Source organism: Equus caballus, chromosome 6 (genome assembly GCF_041296265.1).
Source record: "Equus caballus isolate H_3958 breed thoroughbred chromosome 6, TB-T2T, whole genome shotgun sequence".
NCBI classification, from domain to species: Eukaryota; Metazoa; Chordata; class Mammalia; order Perissodactyla; family Equidae; genus Equus; species Equus caballus.
This window is the reverse complement of record NC_091689.1, coordinates 94,929,104-94,945,427: the sequence shown is the minus strand read 5'-3', so window position 1 is coordinate 94,945,427 and position 16,324 is coordinate 94,929,104. Positions and strand designations below refer to the sequence as shown.

General features: G+C 44.1%; 1 protein-coding gene across 2 annotated transcripts in view; it reads right to left on the bottom strand.

Moving 5' to 3' along the window:
- The window catches only part of HELB (DNA helicase B), a 53,992-nt gene that overhangs the window by 14,024 nt on the left and 23,644 nt on the right, over nt 1-16,324 (bottom strand). The window contains exons 2-8 of one of the 2 annotated variants that reach the window (XM_023644099.2): nt 15,956-16,151; nt 13,568-13,978; nt 12,307-12,476; nt 9,099-9,977; nt 6,344-6,518; nt 4,238-4,379; nt 1,641-1,795 (exon numbers count right to left, since the gene is read on the bottom strand). In XM_023644099.2, coding sequence (XP_023499867.2) covers nt 1,641-1,795; nt 4,238-4,379; nt 6,344-6,518; nt 9,099-9,977; nt 12,307-12,476; nt 13,568-13,978; nt 15,956-16,142 — 2,119 coding nt within the window. In that variant the 5' untranslated portion in view covers nt 16,143-16,151. Of the gene's footprint in view, nt 1-1,640; nt 1,796-4,237; nt 4,380-6,343; nt 6,519-9,098; nt 9,978-12,306; nt 12,477-13,567; nt 13,979-15,955; nt 16,220-16,324 lie in introns of those variants that run through there. The other variant, XM_023644100.2, reaches the window with a different exon arrangement.

Sequence of the window (16,324 nt, the reverse complement as noted above, 5' to 3'; positions counted from 1 at the left end):
TCACCAAATGGAATATAAGTTCACCAGAGGAACATCAATCTCATTCACACCCTCAGCCTGAGCAACAGAAAAGAGAATGGAGACAGGCTCCAGACACCCACTCAACAGAGAAGCCACACCAGCCAGCAGAGATCCTAATCGGCAGTATGGCCACAGCATCCTTACTGACGGTTTGCGAATGCTGAACTTACAAGGGCAAGAGGAAAAAACACGTAATGGAACTACTGACCTAAGACGTCTTTGTGTTTTAAGTTCTGGTGGTACTGGTGGTAAGGAGTTATCATCTGAGAATCTATATGCTTTGCTCACAGCAGTTGGCTGCATTTAACCTTCACCACACTCAGTGAGGCAGCTATCATTACATCCAGGGCTGCTGGTCAGCTGATACACGTGGCAACTACAATAAATCCTCCATAATAATTTAAATCTTCACTAATTCAATTTTGAGTAAACTATTACACTATTAAAAAGAGTTTTCGGGGCCGGCCCAGCGGCGCAGCGGTTAAGTTTGCATGTTCCGTTTGGGCGGCCTTGGTTCACCAGTTTGGATCCCGGGTGCGGACCTACGCACCATTCATCAAGCCATGCTGTGGCAGGTGTCCCACATAAAATAGAAGAAGGTGGGCATGGATGTTAGCTCAGGGCCAGTCTTCCTCAAAAAAAAAACAGTTTGCTAAGTAAGTTTATAAAATAAATAAAGATCAAAAAGTTTAAACTATGTAAATAAACTCATTTGCAATAGCTAATTCAATGTCTTTTATTCACAAAAAACTAACACTTACACTATACTGCCTCAAAACTAACGAATGCCCTCAACGCTCTCAACAGCTCCACAGGCACCGTCACAGTGATTCTCATCTTAGAAACGATTAAGTGACGGGAAGATCCCCTGTCCTACCCTCTCACTCTGTCGTGTTGGCAGCCATCATTAGAAGCAGTGCTTGTCCATTTTATAAGAAACAGAACTATTAGGAGACCAACATGGCAACAATTTAACAGCCATGATGTTTGTTGCAAAATGTACTCAAGGGGCCATCCTGGTGGCACAGTGGTGAAGTTCGCACATTCCGCTTCAGCAGCCCGGGGTTCGCCAGTTCAGATCCCGGGTGTGGACATGGCACCACTTGGTAAAGCCATGCTGTGGTAGGTGTCCCACATATAAAGCAGACGAAGATGGGCATGGATGTTAGGTCAGGGCCAGTCTTCCTCAGCAAAAAGAGGAGGATTGGCAGCAGATGTTAGCTCAGGGCTAATCTTGCTCAAAAAAAAAAAAGTACTCAAAATACTGAGTGTATTTAGTCTTCCAATTGCTGTAAACGAAAACCTTCACTAACTAAAATGTTTTCTCCTGAATGAACCTGGATTACTGGGGCTTTCCCCTATTTTAAACTAATCATCTACACCCATTTATTCACTCAACAAATACTTAGCCCTTAGTGTGTGTGTGTCAAGAGCTTCCCAATCTTTATAAAATTCTAGGGTAATCTGCTTTTGATGATTAATACATTAGCTTATTTTCAGTGCCTAATTTTTTTACTAGCAGTATTTATCTTTACTTTCAAATAAAATTACAACTAGTCATTTAATAACTATATTACAAAACTGAAACAGCCCTACATAACACAGAATTTTACACTTACGAGCCCGATGGTCATCTTTCGATAACTGAGAACTGTCATCCTCTTCTGGGAGTCTGACAAAAATAAATGTTTTATCTTGTATTGACACAGGGAAGGTTGCATTATCAGAGAGATTCAGCTCGGCGTCAAATCTGGGAAACTGGCGTCTAGAGATTCTGAAATAAAGATAAAACAATACACCAAGAAGATTAGCATCCAAAAATGTGCCTTCGTATGTGATTAGAGATATGTCATTACAATAATTAATACCTGTTAATAGATAATAAATAGGATGAAAAGGCTACCCGTAGATGCATTATAAATAGTACATGACTTTTAAAATAAAATTAGCAAGACCAGTGCACTTCTATTCATCCTGCGAAACCCCAGCTTCAGTGCTGACCAATCCCTCACCCTTAGCAAAACACAAAAGTCTTAGAAAAAATTATCAGGGAATTTACCCAGCACCACTCGGAGAACTTGACCTACTCTTCTCCAGACCTCAAAAGAACCTACAAAGTAGGTACCACCCTCTTTTCACGGGTGATGAAGCTCCATCAACTGTGGCAGGTCGCCCAAGCACAAAGGCAGAAGGCAGGGGAGCTAGGAGGAAACCCAGGCCCATTTGGCCCACATCCCTTGTAGGTAAGCTAATTGGGACTCTTAGGGGCCCTTTCCATACATTTACATCATACTCTTTCTTTTCTGCTTTTTTCTGTGTCTATCCCGTGTCTGGCCTCATTGTCCCAGTGGAACCAAGTATTCGCAGCTTCTCTTTGCTTCCGCTCCCTCCTCATCCTTCTTTTGTTCTTGTATTTCCCAAGACTAGCAAATCATAGGAGAAAACAGAGTAAGGGGCAGGTGCCTGTCACGGTAAAGTCTCTCCTTGGTGATCTGGAAAAAGACTAGTCCCTGAGAAGAACCAACAGCAGCCTGGCTAACGAGGCAGAGGGACCTCCATGCTTCCTGCCTCTGGGCACAGGCCTTGGGGCCCTTGTTCGAGAGGCTGGTCACAGCTGTCGGGCCCTTTGCTCCAGCTTTCCTGCGTTTGCCCACTCTGGGCCTCCAAGAATGGAAGTTGCAGCAAGTTGCTGTGTCAACATCAGCTGGAGCCCGGTTATCAAGACAGCCTAGGGTGTGAAGCCCCATCCACCAGCAGCCCGGGTGCCTGGAGTCCAGCCCCTCTCTGTGTGGTTAGGGTGGGTGGGCAAGTGGGCAGGGCTGCCAGGCCTGGGCTGGGCAGGTATCCAGAACCAGCAAGGGCAGCCCCAGACAGAGAGCAGGACTGAGGAAGGAGCAGTGCAATCTCCCCTTGGCACAGCTCAGGGGGACTTCCTGGCAGAGGCAGCCTTCCAGCCTGTGAAGGCTAAGTTTGGGGCTTATTCAACCCTTCCCAACAGGATTGAAAGGGAGGAAGAAGGCCGTCCCCGCGTGAAATACCCCAGATTCAATTTTTTAGATTCTGAGAAGCACCATGGACTTCCTGTTTTGCTTCTGGCCCAAGATATGTAACACACCTGTCTCTAGGAGCCTTTCCCTGGTGTCACTGCAATCCTCCTGTCATCAAATATTTGGTGATGATGATTAAGAAGAAATGACGAAAGGAGCACAGTTCAGCCCAAATGATATCAAAAGGGTTACTAAAGGAATTTCTAAGTTTATCTAACTTTATCTAAGTTTCAGATAAAGCTGAGTTCTAAGACATCTAATGTGCTTTATATTCTTCCAAGTTTTTCAAACTTTAAAATTCCCAATCATCTACTAACATCCCAAAAATGAGGTGGTCTTTAGGTGGGAGCAGAAAGGTTATAGGAAAAGAATGCACATCCAGCTGCATTATTTTTCTTGATGTCTACATCATCTACCCTATTCTTGTCAACTCTTCCTCTACTCCCACTGTCCTAGCCAGGGTAGACAGGGCCATGGACAAAGTAGGTTTCGAATATTCTTGTTTCTGCTGACATCCCACCAAGGAAATGTTCAAGCAACAAAAACAACATCTTGTAAAACAGAGTCAAAAACAAGGATAAATTTTGGCCCAATAAGTAAAACAGTCTGTTGGTATTCTGAGGTCCTGTTACATCTATTACAGGGGATCATCTGAAGGCTCACACAAAGACTAAGGGGAGAAGATTCCTCTCTACCTTCAGGAGAGTAACACACCATGGGTGCCACAAGGATTCACCAAGCAGTGAATATCATATTCATTATTTTTGCTTTGGGCTCCCCTACAAAAATTAGGGGAAAGTTTGGCCCCAATTCTCCCCTGAACTCTAATAAACTCTTTTGCAAGTCTCTGCTCCCTCTGGGCTTATTCTATTCTCTAAGCTTGACGCAGCTTTATTCACATAGACACTTTTTAAATCAGGAAAACACATTCGTTCTTAAATTTCAATACTAATTTATGCTGGATCAGTAATGAAAAATATTAACTTTGTTTTTCTAACTGTGGAACAAAAGGTATATATATACCTGAAGGATAGATAAGGTTTGCTAAAATAAAAGGACAGAGGAAATGTACTGCCCTGAGTCACTCTAATCTAAAGCTAGTATGTATTTTTTTACCTTTGATTTCTAATACAACAGAGAGAAAAGGCACAATTTTAGTCCTACTGTACCTTGTAGCATTGTCCACAATGAGCTCCGACTCTGCTCTATGGTTTGTCCTTAGTTCAATAGCACATTTTCTGGGCTTAAGAGTCTCAAAAAGATCTTGCAGCAAGTTACCAGGTTGAATGCTGGGTAACTGTCTAACATCACCTAAAAGAAAAAAAACATAGCCACAGTAGGTTTTATGTAGCTGGGGTCCTGAAATTTAGAATTTACTTTTATTTCTCCCTACTGCTATATGCTGTAATTATAAAGACTTACTCTAACTGAGGAAAAAAGCCCAAAAAATCTTTGTCTAAAATTACTTAAGAACATTAAGTCTTGGGCCGGCCCCGTGGCCAAGTGGTTAAGTTCACGCGAATGGCTGTGGCGGCCCAGGGTTTTGCCGGTTCGGATCCTGGGTGTGGACATGGCACCAGTCGACAGGCCACACTGAGGTGGCATCCCACATGCCACAACTGGAAGGACCCACAACTAAGATATACAACTATGTACTAGGGAGATTTGGGGTGGAAAAGCAGAAAGAAAAAAAAAGGAAGATTGGCAACAGTTGTTAGTTCAGGTGCCAATCATTTAAAAAAAAAAGAACATTAAGTCTCTTTTTTTTTTTTTTTGAGGAAGATTAGCCCTGAGCTAACTACTGCCAATCCTCCTCTTTTTGCTGAGGAAGACCGGCCCTGAGCTAACATCTATGCCCACCCTCCTCTACTTTATACATGGGATGCCTACCACAGCATGGCGTGCCAAGTGGTGCCATGTCCACACCTGGGATCGAACAGGCGAACCCCGGGCCGCTGAGAAGCGGAATGTGTGAACTTAACCGCTGGGCCACCGGGCCGGCCCCAAGAACATTAAGTCTTTAAAAATATTTAGCAGGGGCCAGCCCAGTGGCGCAGCAGTTAAGTTTGCACATTCTGCTTCGGTGGCCCGGGATTCACCAGTTCAGATCCTGGGTGTGGACCTAGCACTGCTTGTCAAGCCATGCTGTGGCAGGTGTCCCACATAAAATAGAGGAAAATGGGCATGGATGTTAGCTAAGAGCCAGTCTTCCTCAGCAAAAAGAGGAGGACTGGCAATAGTTAACTCAGGGCTAATCTTCCTCAAAAAAAGAAAAAAACAACCCAAAAAACAAAACAAACAAACAAAATATTTAACAAAAAGAATTCAAATTAAACAATACAAGATACAAAAAAGAGTGATATCACAATAAGGCAAAAATCTGAATTGAACTTCTGTCATACCTATAACCACAGGCAAACTGTGCAGGGGCAAGTGTTTTAGCCAACATGCAAAAAAACAGGCCTTAGATACTTAGTATTTAGTCACTTATTCAATCTTGCTCAATGTCTTACTAAACACGGAAGGATCTATACAAATAAACAAACATATAAATAAATAAACAAACATAAAATAACAATTAGGCAGTGGATAGATAAATTCAAGTAATGTAATAATAACGTTCTGCATTTTACTTTAAACAAACCAACCCTAGAGATAAGGAAAACCATTTTCTGGGTGGAAACTGGGAGAACGCTTAAGCCATTAACAGAATCAACTGCTTATAAAATATCCACAAATAACTAAAAAAAGTTATTTATACACAGTTGGCTGACACTGCAATTCTATTTTTCTCCATTAAATCGTAAAGGCTACAAGAGCACCAGCACCCACGAGAATCTAACAGAATCTCATCAGAATTGGGAAGGACTCCAGAGGCTGCTGAGGTCTAATTTGAGTTATTAGCTTAAAATCATAAAATGACTTTTAAGTGGCCTATAACTCAGACTTCTTACTATTTCCAAATGACCTACATCCTGATTTCCCCTGAGTCTGACATTTTTATTATTTTAATAGTCATCATTTAGGTGATTAGCAGTAACCTCCCAGAACTCTATTTCATTCACATCCTAGCCTGCTTACATCCTGGCCAGAGCAAAAAGCCACCCAAGTGGCCAAGGAGAGTGGTCAGACTCAGGGCAGCGTCAGCGTGGGCTCCGAGGAACGGCTTCCCACCTTCAGCACACGGATGTGAAAACAGCAAAATGGAATACACAACCGACGAACCACAATGCTGTGAACCAGACAACTGGAGTTCCAACAATATTTTAACTTACCGAGGATAATAAGCTTGGAAAGTCTGGCATGCTCACACAATAATTTTAAAACCGATTTGAAGATTCCTACAGATACCAAACTCCCTTCATCCACAACCAGAACTCTGACAGAAGAAAACTTCCATGGCGTGTCTTGGGCCGTTTTTGTCTTCCATGAATAGAAACTGTAATTGACCTACAAGCAAAGGATGGCATTTCTACATTCAAGTTACAAAACTTAACAAAGGAAATAAATTGAACAACACGTTATTTTAAAACAAAACTCTTAAATGGTGGGCGGGAAATGTAGGTGGAATAACATAGAGAAAAGGCTAAAAAAACAGAGAACACAAAACTTACAGGGGTGAATATACAGAAAAGATAAATACATTGAAAAACAAAGAAAGGTCACATAGCTCAAAAACTGCTTCCTCATGAGTATGTAAGTGTTTTTAACTTAACCAGCTTTGTGCATAGCACCGCCCACTGCAAAAATCTCAACCTTCTCTCGCCACTCTTGAACAGAGAAAACTCCCCATTCTTCAAATAAACCTTCTGTTGGCCTTCTGAGATAACCCAGTCACTGGGGGCCTTCTCTTCTCCCAACTCTAACACTCCATTCTGGAAATAAAGGGATGTCCTCCCAACCTAACTATGAAAATATTACATTTTCTTCTAGAATTACAAACTCACTTACTTCCCCAACATTTAAAAACCACCACCAACAACAAAAACCAAACAACTAAAAGAACTATTTAGTACAGAGATAATAATATTTACTATTTAAAAAATATAGATGAGGGAAAAAAATTTGTAAAGTTACAACCAGGGAAGGTTAAATATTTGGTGTATATCATTCCAGAAATGTTTCTATGTTGTAAGTGTTTACAACTATGTATATACAGATTTTTTAAATGGGATCACATCTTTACTTAATTTTCCTACTGAAACTAGACTCAACATGTCTATTAAGTAAAAGCCTTCATATTTCACATCCAAATACATCAATTCTCTCCAACAAAACCTCACATTCTCTCAATGGCCTTGTCCCACAATAGGACATTTGGAATCCCCACCAAGTGTTTCCTTTCTTCTATTGTATATATTCAATTACTTATCTTAGAAATGCCTGATTGACGCTTTCCACTGTATTTCTAGTGCTACCAACTCAATATAGGCGCCATCTATGAGCTTCTAGATTACTCCAACAGCCTCACAGCCAGGCTCCCCCCACCCCTATAACCCAACATGGGATTGCCAGATAAGATACAGGATATGCAGTTAAATTTGAGTTTCAGAGAGACAACAAAGGACTTTTTAGTATAAGTAGGTTCGATGCAGTATTTGGTATACGCTCAGCAAATCTGCTAAATCTGGTAACCCTGGCACAAGGAGGCTCAGTAAACGGCATAAGTGCCACTTCAGTGCTCTTCCTGTGCCTTACGCTCTCTCCGGAGCCTAAATGTGGCTTTAGAAATGTTTGCCCAGCATCCCAAGCAGATATTGAAATGCAACCGATTTGATCAGATGAAATTGAATCATGCTGCCTCTCTGGCCTCTCCTCTTCTGATTCAGTCCCTCAGGCCAACCAGACATGAAGGCAGAGTGGGAAAAATCACAAGCTGATCAGCAGCCTCTTCCACCAGGGAGCTCAACTGAACTTCTCCAGCTCTGTGTCCATTCACACGACAAATAAAGGCAATGGGCAAAGTAATTTCCGAGATGGCTCTAAGATTCTATGTGATCTTCCTTAAAACTACTTTCTTCATTTCACTCTCTTGCTTAGGAACCTAAACGGCTCCCTAGTAAATCAAGTCCAAGCTTCTTCAAGTTTGCAAGGTCTATAAGTGAAGAAATTACAGCACCGTGAAAAGAGCAACAAGCAAAGAGGTAGAAATCTGAGTTCTGGTGTTAGTTCTGCACCTCAAGATCTCAGGCAAGTCGTGTAACACCCCCAAATTTCAGCTGGCTCTCTGTAAAACTAAGATAACGTCGCTTATTCACATCAAAGATTTAATGAGATGTCAAAACACTTTACAAAATCTAAAGCTCAAATTCCCAGTTGAAACCAAGTTTCCTTCATTTTGCAACACACAGACTTCATTCCAATCAATGCGGTCCCCTCAAACCCTCTCTACACACTATGCTCATTCTCCTCGATGCCTTTCCCCTAAATATAATGCCCTTCTCCTCGCCAGAGCCTCCCTGTCCTGTAGAGTCCAACTCAATTATTCTTTCCTTCAGAAATCTCTTGAAGTTTTTCTCATGTGACTATTTGCCAGGCACTGGTGTAAGGGAAAGAGAGAAAGAACTAAACCAGATGATCAAAGTCCTCACCTTCGTTCTACAAAATATAAACCTTTTCCTTCCAATTCCAGTGCTTCTCAAAACAGGGTCTGTGGACAATGACAGGTTTGTAACCTGCCCCCAGGAGAAACAGAGCTTTGCCAGAAACCAAACTGACCACATTATTAAGCACACACTACAGTTTAGCTGACTTTTCTCTGTCAAAATAAGACTCTCTCAACGAAGGGGGCAGCGCACTGCTGTGCTGTCCGGCACTAGCTCGTGTCTCACTGCAGACCAGCAACAGGTTACAGACCCGCTGTTTCGAGGGGCACTGATCTAAATGACAAGCTGCTACACGGCAGGGATCCAGAAAGCATTCGGTAAATACCTACTCACTGTCGTCAGGAAGAAATGAAAAAGAAACTCATAATAAAGTTTGTCTTTAAGGCAAGCGTTTTATCTAGAGGAAAAATGGAAAAGGTTTTACCTGATACAGCGTGTAAGCGCTAAAATCAGTTCTCTGTCTCAGCAGGCCGGCGGCTTTCCCTGTGGGGGCCGTAAGGAGAACTTTTATGGCCTTGTCCGCCTCCGGCTGACGCTGCCCTGGAGAGTTAAGCCATTCTTCTGAGACGTCCTGGTCTCGTTGAAAATCTTCACACACTCTTTCGGCTTCACTTTCTTCCAACAGCTCCACATGCTTAAAAAGGTGGCTCACAATCGTGGTCTTCCCGCAGCCGCCCTTCCCACTCATGACGGTCACAGCATTGGAGCAAATCATTTCCAGAGCAGCCACCTGATCCAGATCCAGCTGAACTTCACTTTCTTCTGCATGAACTTCATGTTCACCATTATCCCCAGTATGGTCACCGCTGTCCTGTGTGTCCAGAATGGCCAGAGAATTTTCTAATCCTGTTTCATCGGCTTTGCTTTCCTTCAAGGTATCGTCACCTCCTGAACTCCCCGCTCCCTTGGTCTGCATAGACCCAAGCAGCTCTCTGACATCGACGTGCAAATGCCACGGAGGCCTGGTCATCAGGTGGCATATGGCAGAGGCAATGCCTCTCTCGGCCTCGTAAAGATCATAAAGAAAGACACAGGCCTTCTCATACGTCACCACGCCGACATCCTTCAGAAACCTCAGAGACTGCCAAGCGTCATCAACAGACATCCGGTCCGACAACAGAGAAGTCAAGTCAGCTTCTTCAACGTACGTGTGCCCGTGCTCCTTACACTGCTGCTTCAGTTCAGAATATACTATCAATCCGTTCTTCTCAAAATTGTTCATCAGCCGGAAGAGAGACTTGCACTGACAAAATGCTGCCCAGCTTGCCTCACATCGCAAAAGCTTCAATTCTCTGAAGGTTATCTTTAAGAAAATAAAGTTCAAGCTGCTTTACAAAAAGTAGGAATGTTGATGAATATTCTAAGAATTACAGTAAAAGCTAGGTTATTTGCCAGTAATTTTTTAAGTCCCAGAAAACCTATATCTCAACTAAATTTGGAGAAAAACTATGTACCTAATACATCACTGATTTTTTAAATTGTCTAGAGATCTATATAATTTTATAATTAAAATTATAGTTTCTCAAAGCAATACAAATACAGCTTTAAAAGTCAAATAACACTATGAGGCTTTTCACAAAAAAGAGAATCCCCTGCCATTCACCTTCCACAACTTCTAAAGGCAACACCTTCAACACTTTTAGTTATTCCTTCCAGAATTTAGCTTCACATTTCTAAGTACTGTTTACACTACTCCTTGATTTTTTCTTTTTTTTTGAAGATTTTTTTTTTCTTTTTCTTCCAAAAGCCCCCTGGTACATAGTGGTGTATTTTCAGTTGTGGGTCCTTCTAGCTGTGGCATGTGGGATGCTGCCTCAGCATGGCCTGATGAGCGGTGCCATGTCCACGCCCAGGATCCGAACTGGCAAAACCCTGGGCCACCTAAGCAGAGCGCGTGAATGTAACCACTAGGCCACGGGCCGGCCCACTCCTTGATTTTTCCTTAATTTTAGATATGTAGTATTAACTCCCTACTATGGAAAGTCTTTCTCTATGGGAGAGCTCTCTTTTATACCATCACCTCCACAAATGCTTCTTCTCCTCCCACCTTTGAAAAAAGTTTAAAGTATACATTTTGTTAACTGATTTTGGTTAAATTGGTGTAGGTAGGACTCAAAGCTGCGCCACACGACGTACCGTCGGTACATCAACTGCGGTGCGGAACTCGCGTGCACCGCGAGGTTAACGACTGCCTGTTTTCCTGGCTTGTCTAGTTTTCCATGTGCCTATCAACAAACCTGCCCAACTCCTACAGAAGAGGAACAGAACTCCTTCACCATCACGCACTCAGTGGGTCATCCACCAGCTCTATTTCTCTTTTTATTTCACGGAGTTACCCCTCCTGGAACCCTCCATACATTTTAAGGGCAGAATTGTGTCCCCCTAAAATTCTTATGTTGAAATCCTAGCCGCCAGTACCCCAGAATGTGACCATGTTTGGAGACAGGGTCTTTAAAGAGGAGATTAAGATAAAATGAGGTCATTAGGGTGGGCCCTGATCCAACAGGACTGGGGCCCCTCTAAGAAGAGGGGACTGGGACACGGAAGGAAGGCCATGTGCGGGCACAGGGAGAAGACGCCACCTACAAGCTAAGGACGGAGGCCTCCCTCAGAAGACACCAACCCCACCCACGCTGCGATTTCGGACCTGCGGCCTCGGGACCGTGAGAAGACAAGCTCCTGTGGTTCAAGCCACCCAGCTGGTGGTATTCGGTACAGCAGCCTGAGCAAACCAACACGATGCTTTAGGAAAGGACCTGATTCTGGATGACGGTTCACACGCCGACCAGAGGGACGTCAAGCCTCCTTTTCCCACTGCAGTCCCAGAATGCCCACTGCTCTGCCTTTCTTCTCTACTAAATACACATCCTAATCTAAGGTTCCAGAATCTTAGTTCTCAAAGCATACTGAAATGGTAGTCATTTTAAATAGGGAACAAAGTCATTAGTCCAGTATTTCCCAAACTGAGTGGGGAGGGGAGGGGGGTTCTGTAAACACTGCTGGGGTTCCAAGAATTATCTCAGAAATTTTTAATTGCATCTTCATTTGGGAAACCACATAACCAAGTACTTCCAAGATCGCAGTGCTACACTTGGTTTCCAATACTGCTGGACATGTACTGTATCACTTTACTATGCTCGGTCTCTAATAAGAACAGAAGTGGATGAATTTGTAAATGATATTATTGTGCCAAATAAACAATCAAATGCTACCACGATGTACCATATGAATAATGAAAGTCGGCAAACGTTCAAACAGGAAGGTGGGGGGGCTGAGCTGCACAGCACAATGGATCTGCCAAACCCCTAAGAGCTCGTGTCTTCAATGAGCTCTGTATTCAAGTTGCAAATGGCAATTTAGTTACAGAAAAAATTTGCCATATTAAATTATATAACTAAATCATTGATAATTTGAATGTCATTTATTTTGTTATTTTGTTTTCCTTTATAAACCTATTGCATAAGACCTATAGACACAAGCAGTTTATATTTAGCTGTAACACTCAAAGAAAAATAAACCGACATGGAGGTCCATACAAATTTTTTTCCTTTGAAAGAGATGCAAAAGCTGTCAAGCCTGAGAAATCGTGCCTTATATGAGATCAGTGAACGCGAAGCAAACGTCTTACTTACTTTATGAAACCCAAGTTTCCATGGATGTGTTCTTAAAATCTCTTCTATCTTTCCCAGCACCTCTTGAGAACCTGAGCTGATGAGCTGTTTAAAGTGTCGAGGCAGAAGAACTGGGAGGAATTCCATTACCTTTGGAAACTGCAGAGCTCTCATTACATTTATAAACGGGACTACAGGGTATCAGAAAAGAACAAACCAAAATGTACAAATGAGCTCACAGAACAACTGATTGGATGACCTTTCTCGTTTAGCACAACCAGTTCAAGAAATCCAAATCAAAGAGATATTAACAAATTTACTTTAACCAGTAGGAAAAATGATCATATTGTAACAATTTCTTTTGTACTGAGATGGTTTTCATTGTGTTTAATGCCAAAATTTATGTTCTTTAAATGTTTAGATAACTAGTGCTTAGCCTTTTGTTTCCTTTTGCTCGCAAATAATCAGAATAAAAATTTTTTTTTGATTCACCCTGAGCTAACACCTGTTGCCAATCTTTCTCTTCTTTCTTTTTATGAGTTGCCACCATAGCATGGCCACTGACAGACGAGTGGTGTGGTTCCACACCCAGGAACCAAACCCAGGCTGCCAAAGCAGAACGTGCCAAACTTTAACCACTAGGCCCTCAGGGCTAGCCCCAGGATAAAATTTTTGACCCAATGAAATAAAGATAAATTCAAAGTGAAACATAAAAAATAAATCATTTACATATTAGCCTGTGTAATCATTTTTCTGAGTGTAATCATGATTCTTTGGTCACTGAAGTCATTCAATGATGTACTGCCAAACTTATTTGCTATAACTAAGAAATGAAGTATTTCATATATGTGAATGTCCAGATAACAAACCATATTAAAAATGTATTTTGAACCATTTTGGACTAAAACCTTTCCAAAATGGGTTACTGACATTCTCGTCTTTCTCCTCTATCTTCTTAAACAGAAGAATTGACAGCTGAACTTTTTCTTAATGACTCAAGATAATCCTACGGACACAAAGGTCAGAGGGAGATAAAATCACAGTTTTAGAGCTGGAAAGGAACTGAAGGAGCTTAAAGACCACCGCACTCAACCTCTTCACGTTAAAGATGATGAACCTGGAACGTCACTGACACATTCAAAAAGCGATACAAACACGTTTTCATCAACCCGATTTAACAGACAGAATATCATGTCAAGATACGATAGTGCTAATATTTTAAACACATTAGTCATTAAGTATCTCAACGACACTAAAACTTGGTGAAAAAAATCACACTTACTTTTGTTTTCCAGAGACAAACTCGTCTCGTTCCCCGGTAACGACTCTTCCCGTTCATTCTGTGTAGACTGTTTTTTATCATTCCTTCCATTTTTGAGGAAAGTTCTAAATGTTTCGTTAAGATTTTCAAAGTTGAGGTCATTAAAGCTTGATACTTCACCTACCCAGTCTAGAAATTTCATTTTAATATCATCGGGGATAGCACACTCTTTAAGAAAGAGCGAACAGATCTGCTTCTGATCTGGTGGCGACATGTCAGACAGCAAAGAGTACGACGGAAATCCTTGAACATGATAGCACTTCCTTGATCCCACCGGCTTCACTTGTAGCTTCACTCGCCACCAAGGACCCATCATTGGAAAACGTCCAAACACTTTACATTGCTCTTGAGTGTTTTCATCCAAAATCATAACTTAAAAAACAAAGTTAATTTCGGATATTTTTAAACTTCTTTCCCAATGCTTTATCAAATCCACCATTTCCTCTAATCTCACCATAGCTCCCTGTATAGATGTCTATTAGGGTGTCTATACTCCACTTACCTCTTTGTCTCCCTCTACTACACTGTGGCCAGCCCTGGTGGTCTAGTGGTTAAGATTTGGGGCTCTCACCACCAACCGTGGCCTGGGTTCCTGTCCCAGTCAGGGAACCATACCACCAGTCTGTCAGCTGTCATACTGTGACAGCTGCATGTTGATGTGATACTGAAAGCTATGCCACCAGGATTTCAATAGTAACCTTCATGAGTTTCTAAAAAAAATGCCATGATCCCTTCCACCACAGGGCCTTTGCATAAGCTGTTCCAGCTGCCTTAAATGTTCTCTTCCTTACTCTTTACCCCATTTAGTACAGACCTCGGCTTAACTGTCACTTCCTCGGGAAAGCCTTCCCTGAATCTTATAACTATAACCTCTCATAGCACTAGTTACTATTCCTTCTAAGCGCTGGGTAATATAGTTACTTCTGTGATCATTTAAAGAATGTTTAACTCACTATCAGGTAATCTCCATTAAGACAGCAACCTCATCATCTTACCTCTCCAGGGTACCCCAGGAATAAACACCTTGCTTGGAACGTGGTAGCCAGTCACTAATACTTTTAGGATAAATGACTAAACGCTCCATAAATACTTGAAAATTAATTAAAGTCAAATAAAATTTAAAATTCAGCTCCTCCGTTGCACTAGCTGCATTTGAAGTTCTCAACAGCCACATGTGGCTGGTGGCTATGGTACCAGACAGTGCAAATATAGAATAAGGCCACCATCACAGAAAATTCCACTGGCCAGCACTGGCCTGAACATTAAAATATTCTTAACTATCAGTCACAATGTACACACAGCTGGCACGATTTACAGCACAGGAAACCACACAAGGTAAATATGGATCATGAGGTTATTAACACAAGTGAACGACACAACAATGACTTGAGGTGTTTCATGCGTGTGTTTTCTAAGTAGCTGAAAAATACTCTGACTTCAGGCAGGACAAGGAAAGAGTTACAAGCCCTGATGCCCAGTGTGAATACACGCTCGGCGTGCACGGTCCCCTCCACTATAAAACGACCTCAAAGAGCTGTGAGATGATACTTGTAGGGCAGAAGCTTAACACACAGCATCAGCTCAAGACCCTGCTGTCGTCATTATTAACATCAGTTTATGCTAAGTAGGACCAACAGAGAGGCCCACCCCAAAGGCAGTCTGTCAGCAGCGGGGGCGCCTCCCTTAAGAGAGACCAGGACAGGAAGGTTTATGGCTCCCGGGACCCCGTCACCCACCCCATCCCCCTTCCCATCCCCTGCCCCCATCTCCCGTCCCCATCCCCCATCCCATCCCGCGCCCCCATCTCCGGAACCCATCGCTTGACTCCATCCCCGGACCCCACTCCCAGACCCTAGCCCATCGCCTGCCCCCATCCCCGGACCCGAAGCCCGGGCCCCATCCCATTCTGCACCCCCATCCCCGATCCCATCCCTGGGCCCCATCCTCCATCCCATCCCGTCCCGTCCTCTGACCCCATCCCCCGCCCCCATCCCCGGGACCCAACCCCGCACCTCATCACAGGATCCCACCTCCGCACCCCATCCCCCACCCCATTCCCGGACCCCACCCCCCGACCCCAGCCTATCCCCCAGCCCATCCCCCGCCCCCACCCCCGGACCCCATCCCGGGATCCCACCTCCGGACCCCATCCCCCGACCCCATTCCCGGACGCCAACCCCGGACCCCATCCCGGGACCCCACCCCTGGACTCCATGCCCCGACCCCATTCCCGGACCCCACTCCCGGAGCCTAGCCTATCCCCCAGCCCATCCCCCGCGCCCATCCCCGGACCCCATCCCGGGCCCCAGACCATCCCCAGACCCCAAGCCGGGGCAGGTGGTCGCTCACCGCGCTGGCGCCCCGGGAGGCCGCCCGCCCTCAAGCCGCCACTGCACAGCTCCTCGGCGTCCACGAACCCCGGGTCGTCGTCCTCCTCCGCATCCTCCTTCAGGTAGTCGTCGTCCTCCTCCGCCAGGTCCTTGAACGGGAGCAGACGTCCCCGCACTTCGCGCACGGTCCACTGCACGCCAGCCATGGCTGTGTTCTGCGAAACGAAACCCAAACTCTGGAAACCACGCGCCCGGCGCCCGGCCAGCCCCAGCCAATCAGCTCGGCGCCGACGGCCGCCGCTCCCGGGGACGCCCCCGCCGCGGCCCGCGCGCGCCAACCGGGCGGCCAGGCTCCGCCCCCGGGCCCGGGAGGGCGGGGCTGCCCCCG